Source organism: Delphinapterus leucas, chromosome 9 (genome assembly GCF_059928025.1).
Source record: "Delphinapterus leucas isolate spDelLeu-1000000601 "Yukka" chromosome 9, BTC_Dleu_Yukka2, whole genome shotgun sequence".
Lineage (NCBI taxonomy): Eukaryota > Metazoa > Chordata > Mammalia > Artiodactyla > Monodontidae > Delphinapterus > Delphinapterus leucas.
In genome coordinates, this window is record NC_143137.1 from 44,192,499 (window position 1) to 44,215,870 (window position 23,372).

Sequence of the window (23,372 nt, forward strand, 5' to 3'; positions counted from 1 at the left end):
CAGGTTGATGATTAAAGGGAGCATTATATCCTGGCAGACAAAAATGCTTTCAAATTCTGAATGACAGAACTAAGGATAAGCCACACTTCTTGATGCCATTTTCAGCAAACCTATGGTATAGAAGAGGAAAAAGAAAAAGGGAGGAAAGCCAAGGAGCAACTAAGCCCGTGTGCCACAACTACTGAGCCCGCGTGCTGCAACTACTGAAGCCCGCGCACCTAGAGCTCGTGCTCCTCAACAAGAGGAGCCACTGCAATGAGAAGCCCGTGCACCACAACGAAGAGTAGCCCCTGCTCGCCACAACTAGAGAAAGCGCATGAGCAGCAATGAAGACCCAACACAGCCATAAATAAATAGATACATAAAGTTTAAGAAAAAAACCCTAGAAAAAAAAGAAAAAATGAGGAAAAAAAAATTAGTAAGCCTTTTCCCCCTTTTTTATTTAAAGGAGTTTAACTTTGATGTGCACAAGGGTAGTGGGTAGTGGTGGTGGTGACTGGATTGGAGATGTACATGTGGGAGCTGTTATCAAATAGACGGTAACTGAAGACATGGAGCCCTGAGAAAAACCAATATCCTCCTGAACTGAGTAGGAGAGATCCAACAAAGGAGCCTAAGAAGTTGGGCCAAGTTCTAGATTTGCTTCCCATCAATTGGCTCCCTTGCTTCCAATACTTGAAGCTTTGAGTCTATGGTTTCGATGGGTTGTTAGGGAGGTGAATGGGCATTAACCACCACTTCAGGTTATTTTTTTCCCAAGACTGAGAAGTGATCAATGAAGTCTCTCTAATACTGTTTGTCTTGTAGAAATAACAAAGTTTTTAGTATAAGCCCACGGTTTCTGGCATTCCCTAGGTTTACTAACATTTTCCCTTTGCTTATGGGGTTTCTTTTGTTGTTATTTCAATGAGACTTTTGGAGAGGAAGGCAGAATTAAATGCTGAGGACTTGGGTTATCATACTGATGTAAGTTCTAAGTGTCTTATGTTTAATTTTCTTTCAAAGTATATTTAAGCAGGAATTTGCACTGCATTAGTAATAAATACACTGAAGTTGGAAAAACATAGGGATAAGAATCACTTTTAGATTCCATCTTTAATGTGGAAAGACATGATGGCTCATTTCCCCACATCTCAAGGTAATCAAGGTGCCACTAGTCACATGAGAGCCGATTATAAAAGGACTTTAATAATGATTATTTTTAACAGGTGATCTAGTTCTATATTGAAAATGTTTAAATTTCCCTGTGCCCACCTCCAGAAGCAATCAACATTTCAGTTTGAAAGGATCAGTTACTTAACATCAATTAACTGAAGGCTGGGCATAAATAATCTCAAGCTACATTTCACATTTCTCTGTGTCTTCTCTATGATACCAGTTTTATATTGGCTAATCTTAAAAGTGTAAGGGAAGGCAAGGTGTGCCATAGAGGGAAAGACATAAATTCAAAGCCGATGCTATGAAGCTGGTAGTTACAGAGCTAAAAAAAATTCCCAACTCAGAATTCTTACTTTAACAGGGGAAAAAAAAAAAAGAAACAAGAAAATTATTGTATTTTATGTAAACACTGAAGTCCAATATATAATACCTAAGAAGTATTGGTAATTATCACAAAATAATTTCTTTTGGAAAACCACTAATTTTTATGTACAGTATTTATTTTAAAAGTATTTAGTATGGAATAAACATGCTTCTAAATAAATATAAACATAATGGACTCAAATTCTCACAAATACTTCATGAAGTATGTTGCTCTTTAGGATCCAAAAAGTTTGCCAACTAAAACTTATCACTTGCAATCTGCCTCTACAAGGATTAGGTCACTAGCCACTGCAGTCACTGACCTTCAACACACCCTGAAAGGAGTTCAGGGAGGAGATCAGGAATGAGGCACTCTGTGCTCTGGGAAAAACTGGCAGAAAGGGCCTTCAGATAGTTAGATCTTTTCAGAAGATTTGAGCCCAATTTCTTGCATCTTCTCATATCTAGAAAAGCACTAAAATCATTAACGGAGACATCTGCTCCTCGTGACTAGCAGCGACCCTCTGCCAAAATGTGTGCTTGATTGCACACATCCCCCTTCACCAACTCACACGTATACTGGGACTTCCATGGTGGTACAGCGGTTAAGAATTTGCCTTCAGGGCTTCCCTGGTGGCGCAGTGGTTAGGAATCTGCCTGCCAATGCAGGGGACACGGGTTCGAGCCCTGGTCCGGAAGGATCCCACATGCCGCAGAGCAACTAAGCCCGTGTGCCACAACTACTGAGCCTGCACTCTGGAGCCCGTGTCCCACAACTGCTGAGGCCTGTGCACCTAGAGCCCATACTCTGCAGGGAGAGAGGCCACCGCAATGAGAAGCCCGCTTGCCGCAACTAGAGAAAGCCCATGGGCAGCAACAAGGACCCAATGCAGCCAAAAGTAAAATAATAAAATAATAATAATAATAGATTTAGGGTATTTCCTTAAAAAAAAGAATCTACCTTCCAATGCAGGCAATGCAGGTTCGGTCCCTGGTTGGGGAACTAAGATCCCACATGTTGAGGGGCAACTAAGCCTGTGTGCCACAACTACTGAGCCCACACGCCGCAACGAAGAGCCCGCACACCACAACGAAGACCCAGTGCAGCCATAAATAAACAAACAAACAAAATCTCCATAAAAAATAAAATCACAGGTATACTAACCTCTCCTGCTACTTCTTCAGAGTAGTTCCTCAGAGGTTTCTGAGAGGCTGTCTCCTGGGCTATAGTCCTCATTTTGCCCCAAATAAAACTTAACTCACAACTCTCACGTTGTGTGGGGTTTTTTTTGTATTCATTTGACAAGTTTAATCTAGAAAATTCCAAAATAAAGTAGTATGACAATGCTCAACCTCTCATTTAATATTTATTTATTTATTTTGGCTGCGCCAGGTCTTAGTTGCAGCAGGTGGGATCTTCATTGGGGCATGCGGACTTCTTAGTTGCAGCACGTGAACTCTTAGTTGCGGCATGCGTGTGGGATCTAGTTCCTCAATCAGGGCTCAAACCCAGGCCCCCTGCATTGGGAGCGCGGAGTCTTACCCACTGGACCACCAGGGAAGTCCCTCAATCTCTTATTTAAACATGGAAATGCAATTTGAAATAAAAAAGTTTTTACTCATGTATTGAAAAACATGAAAAAGATTATTCATATTTCGTGTTGACAAGAGTATGGGGCTTGGCTGTGGGACTGTAAATTGGTACAGCAGTTTGGATGACTATTTGGCAGTACTATCAAATCAACAATACACTGACTCAGAAATTTCAGTTTTAGGAATTTATCCCACGAATACACAGATATTCACACAGATAAGTACAAAAATACTCACAGAAACATGACTTATTGAAGCATAAAAATCGGAAACCTAAATATTCATCAGAAGATTGGTCAAATAAATTTTACATCAGTTCTATCCAGCTGTAAAAAAGAATTGTAGATTTATAATATATTGATAAAGCAAGATAGGTATGGTATACTACATAGTAGGTAAAATAAGAGCCCTCCAGACATGTCCATCTCCTAATCCCTAGAATCTGTCAGTTACCTTACAATGCAAAAGGACATTGCACATAAGATTATCTCCAGATGGGGATTATCCAGGCGGTCCCAATGTAATCACAAGGGTCCTTATAAGAGAGAGGCAGAAGAGACAGAGTCAGAGATATTTGAAGATGCTATGCTTCAAGATGCTTTGAAGATGGAGGAAGGGACCATGAGCTAAGGAATGCAGGCGACCTCTAGAAGCTGGAAAAGGCAAGAAAACCGATTCTCCCTTAGAGCATCCTGAAGAAACGCAGAGCTGCCAACACCTTGATTTTAGCCTAGTGAAACCCATTTCTGACTTCCAGAACGCTAATAAATTTGTGTTGTTTTAAGTGTGTTGTTTGTGGTAACAGAAGCAATAGAAAATTAATATATACTGTTAAATTTAAAAAGCAAGCAGGATATCAGTAAATATAGTATAATCCTACTTATACTGTGATTCCATTTATGCTAACAATTATACATCTTTGTAAATGGATTAAAAAACATGCTTGAAAAAACCTTTAATAGAGGTTTTATCTCTGGAGAGGTGAAAAGAGTTGGGGATTGGAGCTAAAGGAATATTCTTGTTAATTTTTTTCCATCTTTTTTTTTTTTAATTTCAAACTTACAGAAAATTTGAAAGAATTCAAAAATCTTGTAACTTTCATCTATATTCACAAACTGCTAATTTTTTGGCCATATGTACTTTGTGTTGCACGTGTATACAAATACTTTCTAAACCATTTGACAATAAGTTGACGATATTATCATTTACTTTTAAGTAAACTGGTATTTATTTTTAAATGACTGCTTTTTAAAAATTAATTAATTTACTTTTGGCTGTGCTGGGTCTTCGTTGCTGTGCGTGGGCTTTCTCTAGCTGTGGTGAGCGCACGGGCTTCAGTAGTTGTGGTGGCTTAGGTGCTCTGCAGCATGTGGGATCTTCCCAGACCAGGAATCGAACCTGTGTCCCCTGCATTGGCAGGTGGATTCTTAACCACTGTGCCACCAGGGAAGTCCCTAAATGATTGCTTAAAAAAAAAATTTTTTTTTGACGTGGACAATTTTTAAAGTCTTTATTGAATTTGTTATAATATTGCTTCTGTTTTATGTTTTGGTCTTTTGGCCGCGAGGCATGTGGGATCTTAGCTCGGACCAGGGATGGAGCCAACCTGCAGCCCCTGCGAAATCTTAACCACTGGACTGCCAGGGAAGTCCCTAAATGACTGCTTTTAGAATAATTTTAAAAAAAGCAAATGATAACCACAAGCAGTTCCTAACTTCTGAAGGAACTATTTCCATCCTATCCTTTTGGAGGCAAAGGGACATGGAGAGATCTATTTCCTTTTCGGAAGATTTAGTTATCAAAGGCCAGAGTCTAATATCTGATGCTATGTTATGTTCAATATATGATCCTGATTCTATTAAAGGAAGATCTGTTTTGAGTGACTCTAGTTTGAACTTAAAATGCAATCAGCTCATAAAATTGTTATAAGTGTAGATACTACATATGTTTGAAGAATTCCATTGGGTAAAATAAGGCGGCTTTAGACTGACTTGCATCCAGAATACTTGTAACATTGATTCTTCAGGAAAATGTATTCAGAATTTCAAACAGCTAACTTTTTTGTGACACAACCATTTCATAAATTGTACACTGCCTATATTGTGTTGGCAACTTTCTCGAATTCTTCTGCTAGTTTATTTGCTACAAACAAATCCTTGCATTTGGAGACTGCTAAACTTGCTAATCAAATTTACAATAGTCCACACAAACTCCTTTCTGCGTCTACACACATACAACAATTTCTATGGCTATATGGTGTTGTTTCATTATTTAATCAATCCTTTATTGTTGAATATTTTAAGTTTTTTAAAATTATTATAAGCTATTCGGTACAGTTAAATGTGATGTAATAAAAAAAAAATAGATTTTTATTTGGTCTTTGTCCCTGGTCCTGATCCAAAGTTCCTAAAACCCTTGGAATTTCCTAAGAGATAGGAGCAGCCTTTGTTATTCATAATAAGATGCTTTCAACCATACCTAGGTTCATGCTAATGAGGGGACTCTCGGTGGGCATGGGCTTAAATGGCTCCAGGATGGGGCCTGGTCACCAGAACCATCAAGCCTTGATTTGAAGCTAGGAACTTTCAGCGCCACCCCTAAACCTCTGGGGAGGGGAGAGGGGCTAGAGATTGCGTTCAATCACCAATGGCTAAAGATTTAATACGTTATGCTTATGTAATAAAACCTCCATAAAATCCCCAAATGATGAGGTTCAGCGAGCTTCCCAGTTGGTAAAGACACTGAGGTGCTGGGAGGATGCTGTGCCCAGGGACGGCATGGAAGTTGCACATCCCTTCCCACATACTTTTTGTCCTATGAATCTCTTCCATTTGGCTATTCCAGAGTAGTAGCCTTTAATAAACCAGTAAAGGTAAGCAGTGTTTTCCTGAGTTTTACGAGTTGTTCTAGGAAATTTTAGAACCTGAGGGGTAGACACATAGCGTAGAATAGAACTGAATTGTAGGATATCTGGTCAGTGTGTGGGGAAAAACAAAATAACAATGAATCTGTTATCTCCCAATTAATGGGATTTATAAACCTTAAGTTGTACATTCTTCATATTTTGAATACAGACTCAACACTCTATATGCCCCTTTTCAATATGTCCAAAATAATCCAGACAGACACACAATTCACAGCACATAGGTTTAAGAGGAATTCTCTTGGAGGTTACCTGAGAGTCTTACATATAATACTCAGTTGAATCAAAACGCAATTTAAACAATAATGCCAATAAAACTAAGCAGTACCACAGAAAGTAAAGGTAGGTATAGCAGGCTGCCTCACTGTCCAACTCTAAGGGAAACCACCAACACTGCAGTTTACAAGAAGGGCTCTCCCTGCAGCTATGCTGTGCAGGGTCTGCATACTGTACAGGGTATAGCCCTCAGTATATATGAAAAATCACTGACAAAACCCAAAGTAAACCTTCAGAGATAAGCAACATTTAGAATGATTATCATCCAGTGAGGTTACTATTTTACCGTGAAAGTTCACAGCCCCAAATCTAAGTTAAATTTGGGGAGCAAAGATGGTATCTGGGAGGGCATTAGCACAGACAATATATAACAGATACATCAAATGTTCCCCTATGATTAACTCACACAAATTTTAAGCAGCTCTCTCTCTCTCTCTCTCTTTTTTTTTGCGGTACGCGGGCCTCTCACTGTTGTGGCCTCTCCCGTTGCAGAGCACAGGCTCCGGACGCGCAGGCTCAGCGGCCATGGCTCACGGGCCCAGCTGCTCCGTGGCACGTGGGATCTTCCCGGACCGGGGCACGAACCCGTGTCTCCTACATCGGCAGGCGGACTCTCAACCACTGTGCCACCAGGGAAGCCCTAAGGAGCTCTCTTTTTATGTCAACCAACACTCATATGGTAAAATCTATTTTGATCTCAATTAGTAGTAATAATTTACATAACTACAAAAGAAGATAAGAGGAGGGAAAAAGAAGACAATGGCTGATTGCTAACAAGGGAAAGTGGAATAAAGATGCTCTAATCACAAGGAATAAAAGGCAATTTTTCTTAATGCTAAATGAACTATGTAAGAAATGGTGACATATATATATATATATATTTTTTTTTTTTTAATTTTTGGGTCTTCGCTGCTGTGCATCGGCTTCCTCTAGTTGTGGAGAGCAGGGGCTACTCTTTGTTGTGGTGTGCAGGCTACTCAGTGTGGTGGCTTCTCTTGTTGCAGAGCACGGGCTCTCGGTGCGTGGACTTCAGTAGTTGTGGCTCTTGGGCTTAGTTGCTCTGCGGCATGTGGGATCTTCCCGGACTAGGGCTTGAACCCATGTCCCCTGCATTGGCAGGTGGACTCCCAACCACTGCGCCACTAGGTAAGTCCTGTGACGTATGTTTACCCTCCAGGAATGGTAAAAATTACAACCCCTTTCCACAGTTCACAAGTCAAACTGGGGTGCTCTAATCAGATTCCATCTACTTTGTCTTCAGAAGCAAAAGACTGAAAAGACAACAATGAAAAACTACAAAAACAAAACAATTAACATAGTGTCCTGGTGTGGACTTTGGGTACTTCAAAAATATCCTTTGGGGCTTCCCTGGTGGCGCGGTGGTTGAGACTCTGCCTGCCGATGCAGGGTACACGGGTTCATGCCCCGGTCCGGGAGGATCCCACATGCCGCGGAGCGGCTGGGCCCGTGAGCCATGGCCGCTGAGCCTGCGCGTCCGGAGCCTGTGCTCCGCAACGGGAGAGGCCACAACAGTGAGAGGCCCGTGTACCGCAAAAAAAAAAAAAAAATCCTTTGTTCACTAACAATCCACTCCACTGTCAAGAGAACCATAAAAGCCACAATGCTAAACAGCACACAAATTAAACACATCCTTGGACCCCACAGATATGGCTACAACAGGGCTTACTAAGGGAAGGAGAGGGCTTCCTGAAATTCTGATGCAACTGCTCCACCTCCGCTCCCTTCCTAAGTACCTCAGGGATTTTACCTCCTCTATCAGAAGCACTTGTTTTCTTAACAGTCAGAACATTTTAGGCACCAAGGCTCTGTCATGATGTTTTTCAATTTAAATGAAACTTTGGACGTAGAAGACACATCTTCTCTGAGTTATATTTTCCCTCACAAATTTCTTGACGATTCAGTACTAGAAAAGAAATGGCACTCTTCCTCATTAGTCTCTTACAAAGTTGGCAGAGCTGAAATTACAAAGGGATATTAGGAATACTGTATATAAAGTTCCTCTAATACAGGAGAGCTAGGAAGAGGATTTATAAAAAACATAGGGTGGAATGATAAAGACTGGTCTTCTGGATGAGATGATATAAATAGAACATTATTTATCCCTAGGCTATTGAGAATATATACAAAGATGATTATCAAAGCTACAAAAATTATTTTCTTGCAGGAAAAAAAAATTAGAAACTTCCTAACAAATGATTTAAATCAATTTGTTTTAGGGACTTCCCTGGTGGTCCAGTGGGTTCCCAATACAGGGGGCCCAGGTTCGATCCCTGGTCGGGGAACTAGATCCCACACGCATGCCGCAACTAAGAGTTCGCATGCCGCAACTAAGGAGTCCGCATGCCACAACTAAGACCCAGCACACCCAAAAAGAATCAATTTGTTTTAATGAACTATACCCTAGCAATCTTTTACACATCTATCTATCTATCTATCTATTTATTTATTTATTGCGGTACTCGGGCCTCTCACTGTTGTGGCCCCTCCCGTTGCGCAGCACGGGCTCCGGACGCACAGGCTTAGCGGTCACGGCTCATGGGCCTAGCCGCTCCGCAGCACGTGGGATATTCCTGGACCGGGGCACGAACCCGTGTCCCCTGCATCGGCAGACGGACTCTCAACCACTGCACCACCAGGGAAGCCCCATCAATTTATTTTTAATGTATTTATTTTTGGCTGCGTTGGGTCTTCATTGCTGCACGCAGGCTTTCTCTAGTTGCAGTGAGAGGGGGCTACTCTTCGTTGCGATGCATGGTCTTCTCATTGTGGTGGCTTCTCTTGCTGTGGAGCATGGGCTCTAGGCGAGTGGGCTTCAGTAGTTGTGGCTCGCGGGCTTAGTCACTCTGCAGCATGTGGGATCTCCCCGGACCAGGGCTCGAACCCGTGTCCCCTGCGTTGGCAGATGGATTCTTAACCACTGCGCCACCAGGGAAATCCCACACATCAATTTATTTTTAATATTTCCATATTGAACTTTTACATGGCAAAAAAGATTCCAATTTCTGGGCATGCAGCACACCCACAAAATAGAATCTAACAAATTACTGATATCACCTGTGAAAGCCATGGGGGCAGGAACAGGTTTCATTAACAACCCTGCAGTGATTTCCTCATATATTAATAAATAGCTAGCATACCCTGTGATGAGTTGGATGAAGAAAACACAAGTGCAGAGGGCCATATTTCAAATCTAACTGGACACCCAAACATAGTTTATTCTGAAGTCAGACTTCTGACAATGTAATACCTAGAACACTGCCAACTAGGAACAAGTAAGAAAAGCATCTATCAGCCTAACCAGCTGTCATGCAGCCCTGGATAATATACTAAGGAGAAGTCTTTAGGTCTTCTTTCAAAACCCATGACTGAGTCATTTTATTTCATACACATTTAGTAGATGTGCCCTCCCAGTCCACTGAAGAAAAGAAGCAACATATGAGAAAGCAGGGAGGGGAAGCTGAAAACTACAACATTATGTTTCTGGTCAACACTGAGAAGTAACTGCTCACTGCTCTGTCATCTCCCTCTCTCTGACTGGCTATCAAAAGCCCAGCTGAGTCACAGGCATGTGCAAATCACTCTATGTTAAAATAAACCGATAATGCCATAGTACAACGAGTGACATTTGTCATGAAGGCAGAATCATCCAGACTAACTTAAACTGTGTTCAGTATATGCTGCTACAAAATCTATTTAAACAAGATCCCCAGTTAAAAAAAAAAGAACGAAAAGAAAAGATGACTTAGTCTCCACACTTAGAAAAATGGTGCAAAGTCACAAGGATGTTCTTTGCTGCACTATTCAAAATAGCAAAAAATTGGAATGCCACCTAAGTGTCTAAAAAGGAGACCAGTTAAATAAAGATTTCTACAAAATACTATTGAGCTACTTTAAAAATGCTATAATTCAATACTTATCAAAATGGAAGGTATTAATGGTAAAATATTACATAAAAAAGGCAGGTCCTAAAATTTGTTTATAGTATGATACATTTTTGGAAAAAGTTATATATATTCATAAAAAATATTCCTCCAGGAATATTCAAGGCAGGTTTCTCTAGGATATAGGATTTTAAGTGCTGGTTTTTTTTTTTTTTTCCTCTCTATATTTTCTGACTTTCTACCACAGTGAGTACATATTACTTCTGAAAAGAAATGTCATTTTTTGGGACTTCCCTGGTGGTGCAGTGGTTAAGAATCCGCCTGCCAATGCAGGGGACACGGGTTTGAGCCCTGCTCCAGGAAGATCCCACATGCCGGCGGAGCAACTAAGCCAGCAAGCCACAACTACTGAGCCCGCTTGCCACAACTACTGAAGCCCGCGCACCTAGAGCCCGTGCTCCACAACAAGAGAAGCCACCACAATGAGAAGCCCGTGCACCGCAATGAAGAGTAGCCCTGCTCGCCGCAAAGCCCGTGCACAGCAATGAAGAACCAACGCAGCCAAAAATAAATAAATAAATTTATGGTTTTGAAGTCATTTTACAAAACAGCTGAAATATGATTTTAAAAATTGTCAAAAATATCAATTTAAATAACATCTTCTAAAAATATCCTAGGGAGAAACTGAGTTTTTAATCTGGTGGCATCTTTTTCTTTTGGCCGTCCTGCATGGTATGCAGGATCTTAGTTCACCATCGTGCCCCTTGCAGTGGAAGGAGGGAGTCCTAACCACTGGACTGCCAGGGAATTCCCTCTGATGGCACTGTAACCAAAGAATATAATAGGACCAGTTTTTCTCAAAATTATTAGGTAAGTAGGTCTTCATCTTCCTCTTGTAGTGCCCATCCATGATAGACCAGGGCCCTTCTGCAGTCTCCCCTTGTCTAGCAAAATCCGTGCTCAGCAAAGGATCTGCACCACAATGATAACAAGGAGAAGGCTACCCATGATATGTATTTTACTGGGGATCAAAGACTTAAGGCAAAGAAAGAAATTTATGCCTGCTGTATAAAAAAATAAAATTAAAAGAAAAGAAATTTATGTACTGTTAGGCACTTTCTAGCTACCTGGGGAGAATTATAAGAGGACAAAAGAAGCTTCCTGATATTTCTAAATTTCCATTACACAGGTTGACCTCCTACCCTGTTTAGCTGTGATGCCAAGGCCTAAAAGAAAACTATTCCACCGCTATTAAGTGTTAATGTTGCAGCCCTGCAAAGTCAGAGATTTTCATCATTTCAGCATAGAAGAAGCATGGCTAAAATCAGCAAAAAACCTCCACCCAAATATAAAAGTGCTATGGAGGGCCAGAAAATGCAATCTTCTTTCAGTTTTTCCACATAGCTAAAAAAAAAAAATCCTTAGATTTTCCCATAATCAGCCCACTCAGACTTTTATTCTTCCCTAACCTCTAATTCTCCAAAAAATTGTTTTTTCTGTTCCAAAGACCTACTTATTCCAACAAGAATCACAAACAATACCTCCCCAATATTTCATCATTGTCACCACAAGATTCCATCAATAGCAGGTGCATAAACTTTGTATCTGTCAGCCAGCCTTCTGTCACCAAAACCTGAATGGGTCAGGGCTTGACACTATCACCCAAACATAAACCAACCATCCCCTCAAACATCCTCAACCCATTCCTGAATTTACCGTGCTACATCCTGCTACTCATGGAGATTTCCCCATCATCAGCCCACTCAGACCAAAAGGAAAATATGCTGTTCTCGTCATTGCTTCTAGCTGCTTTATTCATTGTTGTAACTACTCATGTAAACATGAGTTCTAGTGCTTTAATAATTCTACTTTTGAAAGAAGTACAGTCTGGTAAAACCAGTTTATCCAAGAATTAAAACTGCTAGTTATGTTTACAAAACCATGAATTCTATCAGAATAGTGGTCAAAATTCAAGTAGTAATTCCAACTTTTTATGATATCACTTTGGAAAATAACTATTCCCTATTAATTTGAGTGTTTTAAAAAGTTCCACTCTATCTATGAAAGAACCAAAAAGTTTGATATACATTGATTATACTATTTTGCCAAACATTATGCAAATCTAACAAACACAGTTTATATATTTATGTCCACAAAGCAAATAAGGAACAAGCAAAACTCTGGGACACACAATCTGTAACAAGCAAACTACTATATAGAAGATGTCCATAAACTACCTCATGTCAATGAGTCTAATTGCAGGTGAATAAGAAGGAAGAAGAATTCTTTGCTAAGTGCTAAATTTTTTAAAATTTCAGGGAAAGAGTTGGAATGGATAAATATTTCAAAACCGTTTGAATTGTCATGGTAGTACTTTAGCTACCATGACACTATCACCCTAACATAAACCAACCATCCTTAAAATGTTCTAAATGTTAAGTAGATCAATAAACTAGAATAATGACCACTAGAAATTAACATGGTATCTATAGAAGAATTCATTCTCATGAATTACCCAAATAAAAATGAAAAAATAATCAAATGATAAACAGATGTTCATTTTAATTTAAATGAAGGCATTTTTCATTTAAAATACATCTGGGGCTTCCCTGGTGGCGCAGTGGTTGAGAGTTCGACTGCCGATACGGGGGACGCAGGTTCGTGCCCGGGTCTGGGAAGATCCCACATGCCGCGGAGCGGCTGGGCCCGTGAGCCATGGCCGCTGAGCCTGCGCATCCCGGAGCCTGTGCTCCGCAAAGGGAGAGGCCACAACAGTGAGAGGCCCGCGTACCGCAAAAATAAATAAATAAATAAAATAAAATAAAATAAAATACACCTGAAGGCCTCAAAGGTAGAAAAAATAGGAAACAAAGTGAAGGAATCAACATCTACATGCCTAGTTTGAGGATCTTCAACATAGATGGCTTTCATCTTGCCCATGTAAACCGACCTCTTTATCATAGCACTGTAGAGCACCTTTATAACAGAAGAGTCTACAAAGATTTAGTACATTCCCCTAAATAATCATGTTCAACCCAGCACACTGCTGAAAGGAGTTACTTTTTTCTTTTTTAAGAAATATATTGGTTTTTAAAAAAATAAATTAATTAATTTATCTTTTTATTTTTGGCTGCATTGGGTCTTCGTTGCTGCGTGTGGGCTTTTTCTAGTTGTGGCGAGAGAGGGTTACTCTTCGTTGCAGTGTGCGGGCTTCTCATTGCGGTGGCTTCTCTTGTTGTGGAGCACGGGCTCTAGGAGCACGGGGTTCAGCAGTTGTGGCATGTGGGCTCTAGGGCGCAGGCTCAGTAGATGTGGCACACAGGCTTAGTTGCTCTGTGGCATGAGGGATCTTCCTCGACCAGGGCTCAAACCCGTGTCCCCCGCACTGGCAGGCGGATTCTTAACCACTGTGCCAGCAGGGAAATCCCAGGAATTACTTTTTTAAGCAAAGGTTTTACTTCGGCTCACTTGAATCTAAATATTACAAAGTACAACCAAGTATGGGAATCTTCTCTATGAATAATCTCAGTGTGTGGAATGAACTGGTGATCAACATGACCTGCTGCATTTTGAGTACTTGGAAGAGCAGTCTAACAAAGCACCCTCAAACCACCTAAAACAATCTGAAGTCAGTTACAATTCAATGAGCCATATACTTTTAATCCTTTACACCTGGAAGTAAAACCTTAATGGTGGAGAAGGTAGCTGATTAATCCATCCTGAGGGAAACCTTACATAATTAGAAAGTCTGAAACACCTGATACACTACTGATTAACAAAGAATGGCAGTCTCTAGAACAGTCCTTCTGCCTAAGACTTGATGCATGTACTTTACAGAACATCAAATATATTTGGATTTTGAAGGGTTAAGAAAGCAGAGTTGGACACATGCACCACAATGTCCATTGCAACACTATGTACAATAGCCAGGACATGGAAGCAACCTAAATGTCTATCAACAGAGGAATGCATAAAGAAGATGTGGCACATATATACAATGGAATATTACTCAGCCATAAAAAAGAACGAAATACTCCCACTTGCCGCAACATGGATGGACCTAGAAATTGTCATACTGAGTGAAGTAAGTCAAAGACAAATACCTTATGATATCACTTATATGTGGAATCTAAAAAAATGGTACAAATGAACTCATTTACAAAACAGAAATAGAGTCACAGATGTAGAAAACAAACTTAGTTACCGGGGGGGAAAGCGTGTGGCAGTGAGTGGGGGGTGGTGGTGGACAGATTGGGAGACTGGGATTGACATATACACAAATACTATATTAAAAAAAGAGGACCTACTGTATAGCACGGGGAACTGTACTCAGTACTCTGTAACGGCCTGTATGAGAAAAGAATCTAAAAAAGAGTGGATATACGTAAATGTATAACTGATTCACTCTGTTGTACACCTGAAAACTAACACAACACTGTAAATCAACTATACTCCAATAAAAATTTTAAAAAAAAGAGTTGTAGGTCATCCAAAATCATTTGCAGAAGTGAAGAACATCCTTTAAGAACTAATATGACATATACTGAAATTTTTAGTACACTTTGATATTTTATAAAAACTAAGACAAAAAAGGGAGAAAGTAGGGCAACCAAAAATGAGAAATATAGATGAACAAACTATTTACCCATCTTTTCCTGTACTAGTATACATCAATTGAACATCCTATTCCAGCTGGATGAACTTCCATGAATTTATATAAATTATGTCTCCAGCAAAAGTTTGTTTTTCACTGCATTGACGTGTCAATTTTATCGATCAACTCAGTGAGAGCCTTTCATTCATTTGCTCTGTTGGCTGAGTGGAGTGGCTATGTTAGCAGCCCCCTGACACAACCTGGCTACCACCATAGAGGGTTTCAAAGTTTTCAGATTATCAACTCACCAACCTTAACTCTCTTTAGAGTCAAGAAATCAGTGTCATCTCTCCAGCTAACTTCCATTAGAGGAGTAACAGAAACCAGATTACTAGTAAGCCAAAATGTTTCTCTGAGAAATAGTAATAGTTCTACTAAAATTATAAGTGTTTGAGTCTTGCAAAAGCTACAGAATACACACTAGTTCTATCTAAAAATCACCTACATTTTGACTTTGACAAATTCTAACAAATTCTTATTTGATTTGCAAAACCAGGTTCTTAGCTCTTCATTTTCTGCTATGAGATGTAATTATAATTTTAAATATTTATGTATGTATGTATGTACGTATGTATTTATTTAGGCTGGGAATGGTCTGAGTTGCAGCACGCTGGATCTTCCTTGCGGCATGCACGTGGGATCTTGCTCTCCGACCAGGGATCGAACCTGGGCCCCCTGCATTGCAAGCGCGAAGTGAGGTAAGTATAATTTTCAAAAGCTGCTTTCAGCCAGCAATAAGAAAATAACCCTGCGACTTCCCTGGTGGTCCAGTGGTTAAGACTCCACGCTCCCAATACAGGGGGCCCGGGCTCAATCCCTGGTCAGGGAACTAGATCCCACAAACGGCAACGAAGATCCCGTGCACCACAACTAAGACCAGGCACAGCCAAATCATCTTTCATTGAATTGTGGCAGAACCCTTTGCATTCTCTTCAATTCTATCAAAAACCCAGGTGAGCAGACACTCAACAAGTGTATGTATTCAAAAATAATTGCCTTAGTCTCCCTGAAGCACCTTGTGGATTACAAAAATATATATAAAAGGCATGTATTTTTTCCACTCTACTAAAAGCCTACAACCTAAAGTGCTACTAAAAGAGATGCAGTTATGAAGACTAGGGACATCTGGGCTTTAATGTTAGTGCTGACAAAGAGGCTCTCCTTAACCAAACTTTAGTCAGGCTTCTCTGAACTCTCTTCTCAATAGGCCCTGACTTCTGGGCTTCTGGGTTCACCTCTGCATTGTCCAATTTTAGCAAGAATCCTGTTAGACCTGTTTAGCTAGAAACCCCTGTTACCCCTGAGGTACTAATTTTCTTTCCATCCACTGGCCCCCACTCTGCTTCCTGGCTATAAATTCTCACTTTTCCTTGTTATTTTCGGAGTCCAGCTCTATACTGAGGTCTCTTTTTCAATGTTGCAACTGCTTTTCTGAATAAAATCTGCTTTTACCACTAGCTGTGTAAGTATGTTTCAGTCACTTAACCTTTCTGGGTTTCAGTTTACTCATCTGTAAATTTAAGGGAGGTAGAGTAGATGACCTCTAAGGATCCCTGCCAGGTCTAAAATTTCTCATGACGAAATCTGGTAGAGGAAAATGAGGTACAGGAAAAATTAAGCAATTTGGACTTGCTGGAGGTCATAGAGCCGTGAAGCCAGGACATCATCCAGGTCTTCGGACTCCCACCCAGCACAATGTCCATTTTACAAAACCAGTCACCAGGAATTCCCTGGTGGTCCAGTGCTTAGGGTTTTCACTGCCAGGGCCTGGGTGCAAACCCTGGTTGGGGAACTAAGATCCTGCAAGCCATGCAGCACGGTCAAAAAACAACAACAACAAAAAAATCAATCTCAATGCTGAAACCAAAAGGTAGACAAATCCAAAGAAAGGGCATACCCAGGGTGCTATTTCAACCCCGAGTTCTGCTTCATCTTACAATCTGTTGTTCAGTACTCTTTAATCCCTAAGCAGCATTACATTTTTTTCCCATAAGATAAATCATTTTTCCTTTCTGGAAACATAAATTATACTACTTTTACCAATAAAACACATAGAACACATAATAATTAACCTTGACTTTAGATGACAGCAACGATTGAAAGATTTTATTCTATTTCCTACCAATATTTCCTTCTGTTTTGTCATTAAAAGTTCCGTTCAGTTTGGTTGTGAAGTGGGCCCCAGTTCTTACTTTACTGTAAAAGACTCCTAAATGCCACGGGGCTCAGCTGAAGGCAATTCTGACTCCAGCGTGACTTCAGTAAGATCGTTTTACTTCCTCCAAGTTTCAGTTACTTCGCCCATATCCAAGGTAAGTTATAAAAGACAACATCAAAGATGTGAAGTTTTAAAGTATTAAAAATCTAATGATGATGAACACTGTGTTTACATGCCATGGTACAATTATCTCAAATATCTATTTTCATACCTCTAAATATAGGGAAACAGTTTTTAAAATTTTTTAGAATTAATTTTTATTGGAGTATAATTGCTTTACAATGTTGTGTTAGTTTCTGCTGTGAGGGCCACATTTTAAAAACTTATATTCTACTGCTGCTGCTTTGAATTTTTTAAAATACCATACTGAATAATGCCACTTCCTCCTTGGTATCTTTCTATGCCATTTTCACCTGAGCGACAAGGAATATGATGTATTTTAAAGTTAAACCGGGAACTAGATCCCACACACGGCAACGAAAACACGTACAAACATAACTATTTTTTCACGCCATCAGTTTTCTGTTATCATCCTCTAACGAACTTAAATTTTGCCAATAAACGTCTTCTAAAATGTTACATTTTCTGTGAAATGCAAGAAACAAAATGCTACATTACCTAGTGGGTAGCAATCAGTATTTTTAATACTTTAAGAATTTCAATTTACCGTTCACTAGCACATTGACATCACTGCCTTCCAGCGTTTGCTCTCATTAAATAATCCTGTTTCTATCTTTGTTCCCTTGCCTTCCATACATAGACTGCAAATGTTCTATTGTTCCCGTTCACCATTTCAGTGAAGAAGCTTAAAAATGACTTTACATTTGCACGTTTCTTTGCTCGGTAAATACACTTCCTCTCACTGCAGTTGAGCTGCAGAGGTCGATCTCTCACCAAAAAGCAAGATCTGGACAAAACTAAACAGCAAAACCAAGGCCGAATGGGAAGGGTGGGGAGTGGAGTCAGTACACCAGCCTAACAGGGGTTCTAGGGCTTCCACAGATAAACAAAGGAAGTTGATTTCCCCACGGCGCCGCGTGTGCTTCACTCGTGTGGAGTCCCAGAGCTCATTACCTCGAAAACGCAGCCCAAGTGCTGAATTTTTCTAAAGGATCCCATTATAGGTGGACACCCAGAAAGTCAGCGGAGGCAGAGCTGGATGGGGAAGAGAGTGGGCCGACCTTCGATTCCTTCCTCCCACCCCACCAAAGAACCTAAATACCTACCAACCCCAGCATACCGACACATAGCTCCTCAGCTGCTCAAGATACAATTTTCAGGGGCAGGAGAAAAACGGGAGCGTGGGGGGTGGGCTTCAGGTGGGGTGAGTGCGAGGAGCTGGAGAGAGGAATCAAGTTCAGGGGCGAAGCCGAGGGCACTAGAGGGAGGTCTAAGCAGAGCGGAGCAGCTTGGGTGCCGGCGGCGCGCGAACGCCCGAACGGCCGGGGGCGGGCACAGGCCCCTTCCTCACCTGGCAGCCCTTCTTGTGATGAAAGCCGACCACCGCGATGTGCAGTACGGGCCCACGGGGGGCGCTATCGCCGCCCCGCCCGTTCTTCTCCATGGGCGACCGCCGCAGGCCCGCAAGACGATGACTGCAACCGCCGAGGGCGGCAAGCCGAGCAACCCCGTGATCCCCAGGAGGACGGCGAGCAGTGGATTTCAGATGTTAGCGAAGGCGCCGCATGAGAGCCTCGCAGGGAGCGAGGAGGAGGCCGAGGCTCCTGCAGCTCTGCACCGCCCCCCCGGGCCGCAGCCGAGCTTCCTTCATCCGCTTCCGCTGCTTCCGGGCTGTCACCTGATGCGGCGGCAGCCGCCGGTAAGGCGGGACTGGGCAGGATTGGGAGGCACCTGATGAGGCGGGGCCTGGCGGGGCCTGGAGAGGGGGAGGGGCGCTGGGATGGGGCGGGGCCTAGTGGGGTCGCCTGGCACACCTGTCCCCCGCTCACACCCTCTAGGTGCGATCTCATCCCGCTTCCTCCTCCTCTGCCCTCGTTTCTTCCCCCTTAAAATCTCGGCCCCTTCCCATCTCTTCCCTCAGCTTTCCTTTTTTTTACTTCACTTTCGGAGTATCCAGTCCTTTCACTTCCTTTCCTTCACCTCTCTGGCCTACAGTCTCTCTGTTCTTTACTCTTAAATTTTGATAACACGGAGACATATTGGTGCGGCTGTATATCTGTGTATTCAACCTTTAAATTACCTGCTTACCCAGAGTTTCTCTTTTGCTTCGTTCTATGTTTTTTTCCTTATTTAAATATTATGTATAGGAGTTTGGAAGTGTTTTAAGGCCTGATGCAGAATATCCTTGAAAGTAAATTTACAGGGAGACCTGTAAAATGATCCTTCTAGTCCTGCTATTTTATTTATTTATTTATTATTTTAGTCCTGCTATTTAAAAAAAAAAATTCATTCTATCTTTCTGGTTTTAGTACTCTGGTCAGCACAGAGTACTAAAATACATGGGGTCTGTTGTCACCAGGATTTTTGATTTCCTTACTGTTTGTACTAATTCAATTTAAAAAAATTGAATCTCATTTTATGTCAATTTAAAGTGAATAATGGAAATACTAATAGATTTAACAAGTCTTATCCAGGGCAGTTTGAGGATAGGTACCTGCTTCAAATAGCATTCACAATTATTACAATAACGAGCTGTGAAGTTTATCATTGCATGTTGCACATCCCTTAGTTTAGACAACCTTAGCAGCTGATTCCACTTCTGGCCTTGAAAGTTAAGGACATTCATTCTAATATAAGTATGGCTGAGAAAATCAGTATACTCTTCTTAGAATATACTTTCTATGATTCAGTTGAACTGTTTTAATGCTAAGAAAAATACTGTAGAAAAATTTCAAGATGTTGCTACTATTTCTTTTCTGTATTACAAAAGTCTTGGCATTGGCTCAAAACTGTGTGAAACTATAATATTGCCTGTATACAGAATATGTTACTGTATTGTTCCATCTGCCTTGACATTTTCCACAATTGGCCTAACTAAAATTGAAGTGAAATTGAACATCTTTTCAAAAGGATGTAAGGGCAGGACATCTTAGGACTATGTATCTACAGTGAATGCCAATTGTTTATTCATTGTGCAGGAGACCCAGTAATAACTTTATAAAAATCCATGTCATTTTGCATCCTAGGGCCTCCAACTAAGATTAACTCATTTATTCATAAACATTATGTTGCTTAAATGTTTAAAAATTATGTCATTTAAAATAATGCTATAAACAAAGAAGATATGTTACAGGGAAAATTGGAAAAGAAAGTAAACAAGTGGATTTCCAGAATTTTTTCCATCCCTAAATATACAGACTGGTCCATTTAACAATTTAGAATAACAACTTTTACGGTAGTTTTTTTTTTAATATTTTTAAATTTTTTTTTGGCTGCGTTGGGTCTTCATTGCTGCACGCGGGCTTTCTCTAGTTGTGGCGAGTGGGGGCTACTCTTCTTTGCAGGGCTTGGGCTTCTCATTGTGCTGGCTTCTCTTGTTGTGGAGCCCAGGCTCTAGGAGCACAGGCTTCAGTAGTGTGGCACATGTGCTCTAGAGCACAGGCTCAGTAGTTGTGGCACATTGGCTTAGTTGCTCCGCGGCATGTGGGATCTTCCTGGACCAGGGATTGAACCCATGTCACCTGCATTGGCGGACAGATTCTTAACCACTGCTCCACCAGGGAAGTCCTACATTAGTTTTTAATGAGTTGTATTAATATAAAATAAATTCATTAACAACATATTGTCTACAAGGACAAATATCTATTGAGGAGAAAATAGAAATTTCTCCTTTATTTTAAAAAGTATTGTAAGGAACAAGATTGGAAATAACAATTTGAGATAATGGAATACTTCCTGAACATTATTTTGTTTTGTTTTTATTTTTTTAAACTTTTTTTTAATATTGGAGTATAGCCAATGAACAATGTTGTGATAGTTTCGGGTGCACAGCCAAGTGACTCAGCCATACATATACATGTATCCTTTCTCTCCCAGACTCCTCTCCCATCCAGGCTGCCACATAACATTGAGCAGAGTTCCCTGTGCTATACAGTAGGTCCTTGTTGGTTATCCTTTTTAAATATAGTTGTGTGTACATGTCAATCAACTCCCTAACTATCCCTTCCCTCCCCCCCACCCCCCTGCAACCATAAGTTCATTCTCTAATCTCTAAGTCTGTGAGTCCGTTTCTGTTCTGAACATTATTTTGAAAGGAAACTTTTGCTTGTATTTTTATGATGACATTTATCTCCAGGGAAAAAATTAGAAATGCTTTTCTGAATATACATTACATTGAGGAGCTTCTTTTAATTATATATATTTTATGGTGAATTATAAATTCTATTTTATATCTGCTCTGTAAGTAAGAGCTAATGGGAGAAAAACCCTGGAGACATAGAGCTGTGACATGTTTTCAAATTCATTAAAAATAAACTCTTCATCTGGAATTGCGTATTGTTTCTTTTTCTGTCTTGCCTCAGGAAAGTACTCAGTAAAATAAAACCACTCCCTTCTGCAATCCCCATTAACTCTACTCTCTAAACAAATTGTATCAACTATTTCAGAGTATAAAGAGACTTTCTTTATTCTTCATCAATAATATTGAATATTGCTTATGTTAATTTGGTTTCTGTAATGGAATACAAAGTATTGACTTTCTTAAAGCATATTTTTCTGAATTCTAAACTCTATCAAGTAACCAATGCCTTGAATTTGGTCCCTACTCATATTATACTATGGTGAAAATAAAACAAGAATACAGATAGGAAAACAAACAAACAGGAAAAGAAAAGGGCTTCACAACAAATTTGGCATTACTTTGTCTTTAGAATCATGTGAAGATTAAGGAGGTTTTTGATGGATATAAATGAAATAGAATGAGAAACAACTTAAAGAACTTAGACCATACCTGGCCACAATGCTTGCCCTTGAACAGGTCTCAGTAATAATGATCTTAATGGAACAAAAGAACAAAAAAATGTTATCAGATAAGAGAAGTAACAATAGCAAAGATAATACATCTGTCATAAAGACTCCCAGTTCTGTTTCAATGATAAAGATTAGCCTGAAGCACTTTCTTGAGCTGTTTTGCTCAACTGTAACCTGAGGTTTGATGTTGACCTTTTGTGACCCTCCTGCCTTCAACCAACAAAAACTTTGACTCTGTCGACCTTTGCCCCAATTCTGTGCTGAATTTTCTGCTCAAGCCCCCTCATGAATATGCATGTACCTTAGCTTAAAACTTCCCCAATTTTCCTGTTTGGAGAGATACTGTTTTGGGAAAGATCCCTGGTGCTATCCCTACTTGCTGCAAGTAAGAATCCTGCCTTCTCTGGATCTTTGGCTTGGTTGTGTCTTTCAGCTAGACACCCACCAAGAGGCAAACCCAGTTTTCCGGTAACAAAATTGCTGCCTTAAAATGGCTTACGTCTTTAAAAGTAAGATAAATGTGAAACTAGCTACCTAGCAATGCTAGCTTTTGTAACGCCTACTCTAAACCAACCACCATATTAAATATTAGGAAACAAAGATAAATAGTAATAGCTCATATTTAATGAGTCCTCTGCTAGCTGCTTTTCATGTATTATCTCATTTAATCTTCACAACAATCCTGTAAGTAGACACTATTATTCTGTTCTTTCCAATGGGTAACATGGGACTTGCAAAGTTTGAATAGGTCAAATAACTAGAAGGAATTGTGGTGGAGATGAGGTTTGAATCAAAGTAATTTAACTTCAAAACTAATGGATTTAATCATGCTTCTTCCCAAAATTCTTGACTTTGAGGAACCTTTTTTTGCAGGAATGGGGTAGGGTGGGATGTGTTACCCCCTGGGTAGATAATTATAAGAAAATGTTACCGAACACAAGTTTGTGTGACCAATGCACAGTGAGGCCAAACAGACCAGGGTGAGGACTACAGGGTGTGTGACTTTCTGCTGATTGATTGGTAGTGAGGTAACAGGGTGGTGCTCTAGGAATCTTTTATTTTTTTTCTTTTTGCAGTACGCAGGCCTCTCACTGCTGTGGACTCTTCCGTTGTGGAGCACAGGTTCCGGACGCTCAGGCTCAGCCGCTCCGCGGCATGTGGGATCCTCCCGGACCGGGGCACGAACCCGTGTCCCCTGCATCGGCAGGCAGACTCTCAACCACTGCGCCACCAGGGAAGTTGTAGGAATCTTATGCTCAACCTGAAGCTACTATCCTCCACCTGGGTGGGGGCCATAGTTCCTAAAGAATTCAAAGATATTGTTATGTATGTTCCTTGACCAAGAACCAGGACCCT

At 40.6% G+C, this 23,372-nt stretch overlaps 1 protein-coding gene across 3 annotated transcripts in view; it reads right to left on the reverse strand.

The window, feature by feature from the left end:
- Positions 1-18,854, reverse strand: part of AVL9 (AVL9 cell migration associated) — a 63,903-nt gene extending 45,049 nt beyond the window's left edge. For all 3 annotated transcript variants that reach the window (XR_016394210.1, XM_089917025.1, XM_089917024.1), the window contains exon 1: positions 18,559-18,854. Coding sequence is in view for 2 of the 3 variants with exons in the window: in XM_089917025.1 (XP_089773151.1) it covers positions 18,559-18,651 (93 nt within the window). In the remaining variant the exon portion in view is untranslated. The remainder of the gene's footprint in view (positions 1-18,558) is intronic.
- Positions 18,855-23,372: the final 4,518 nt, after the last annotated feature.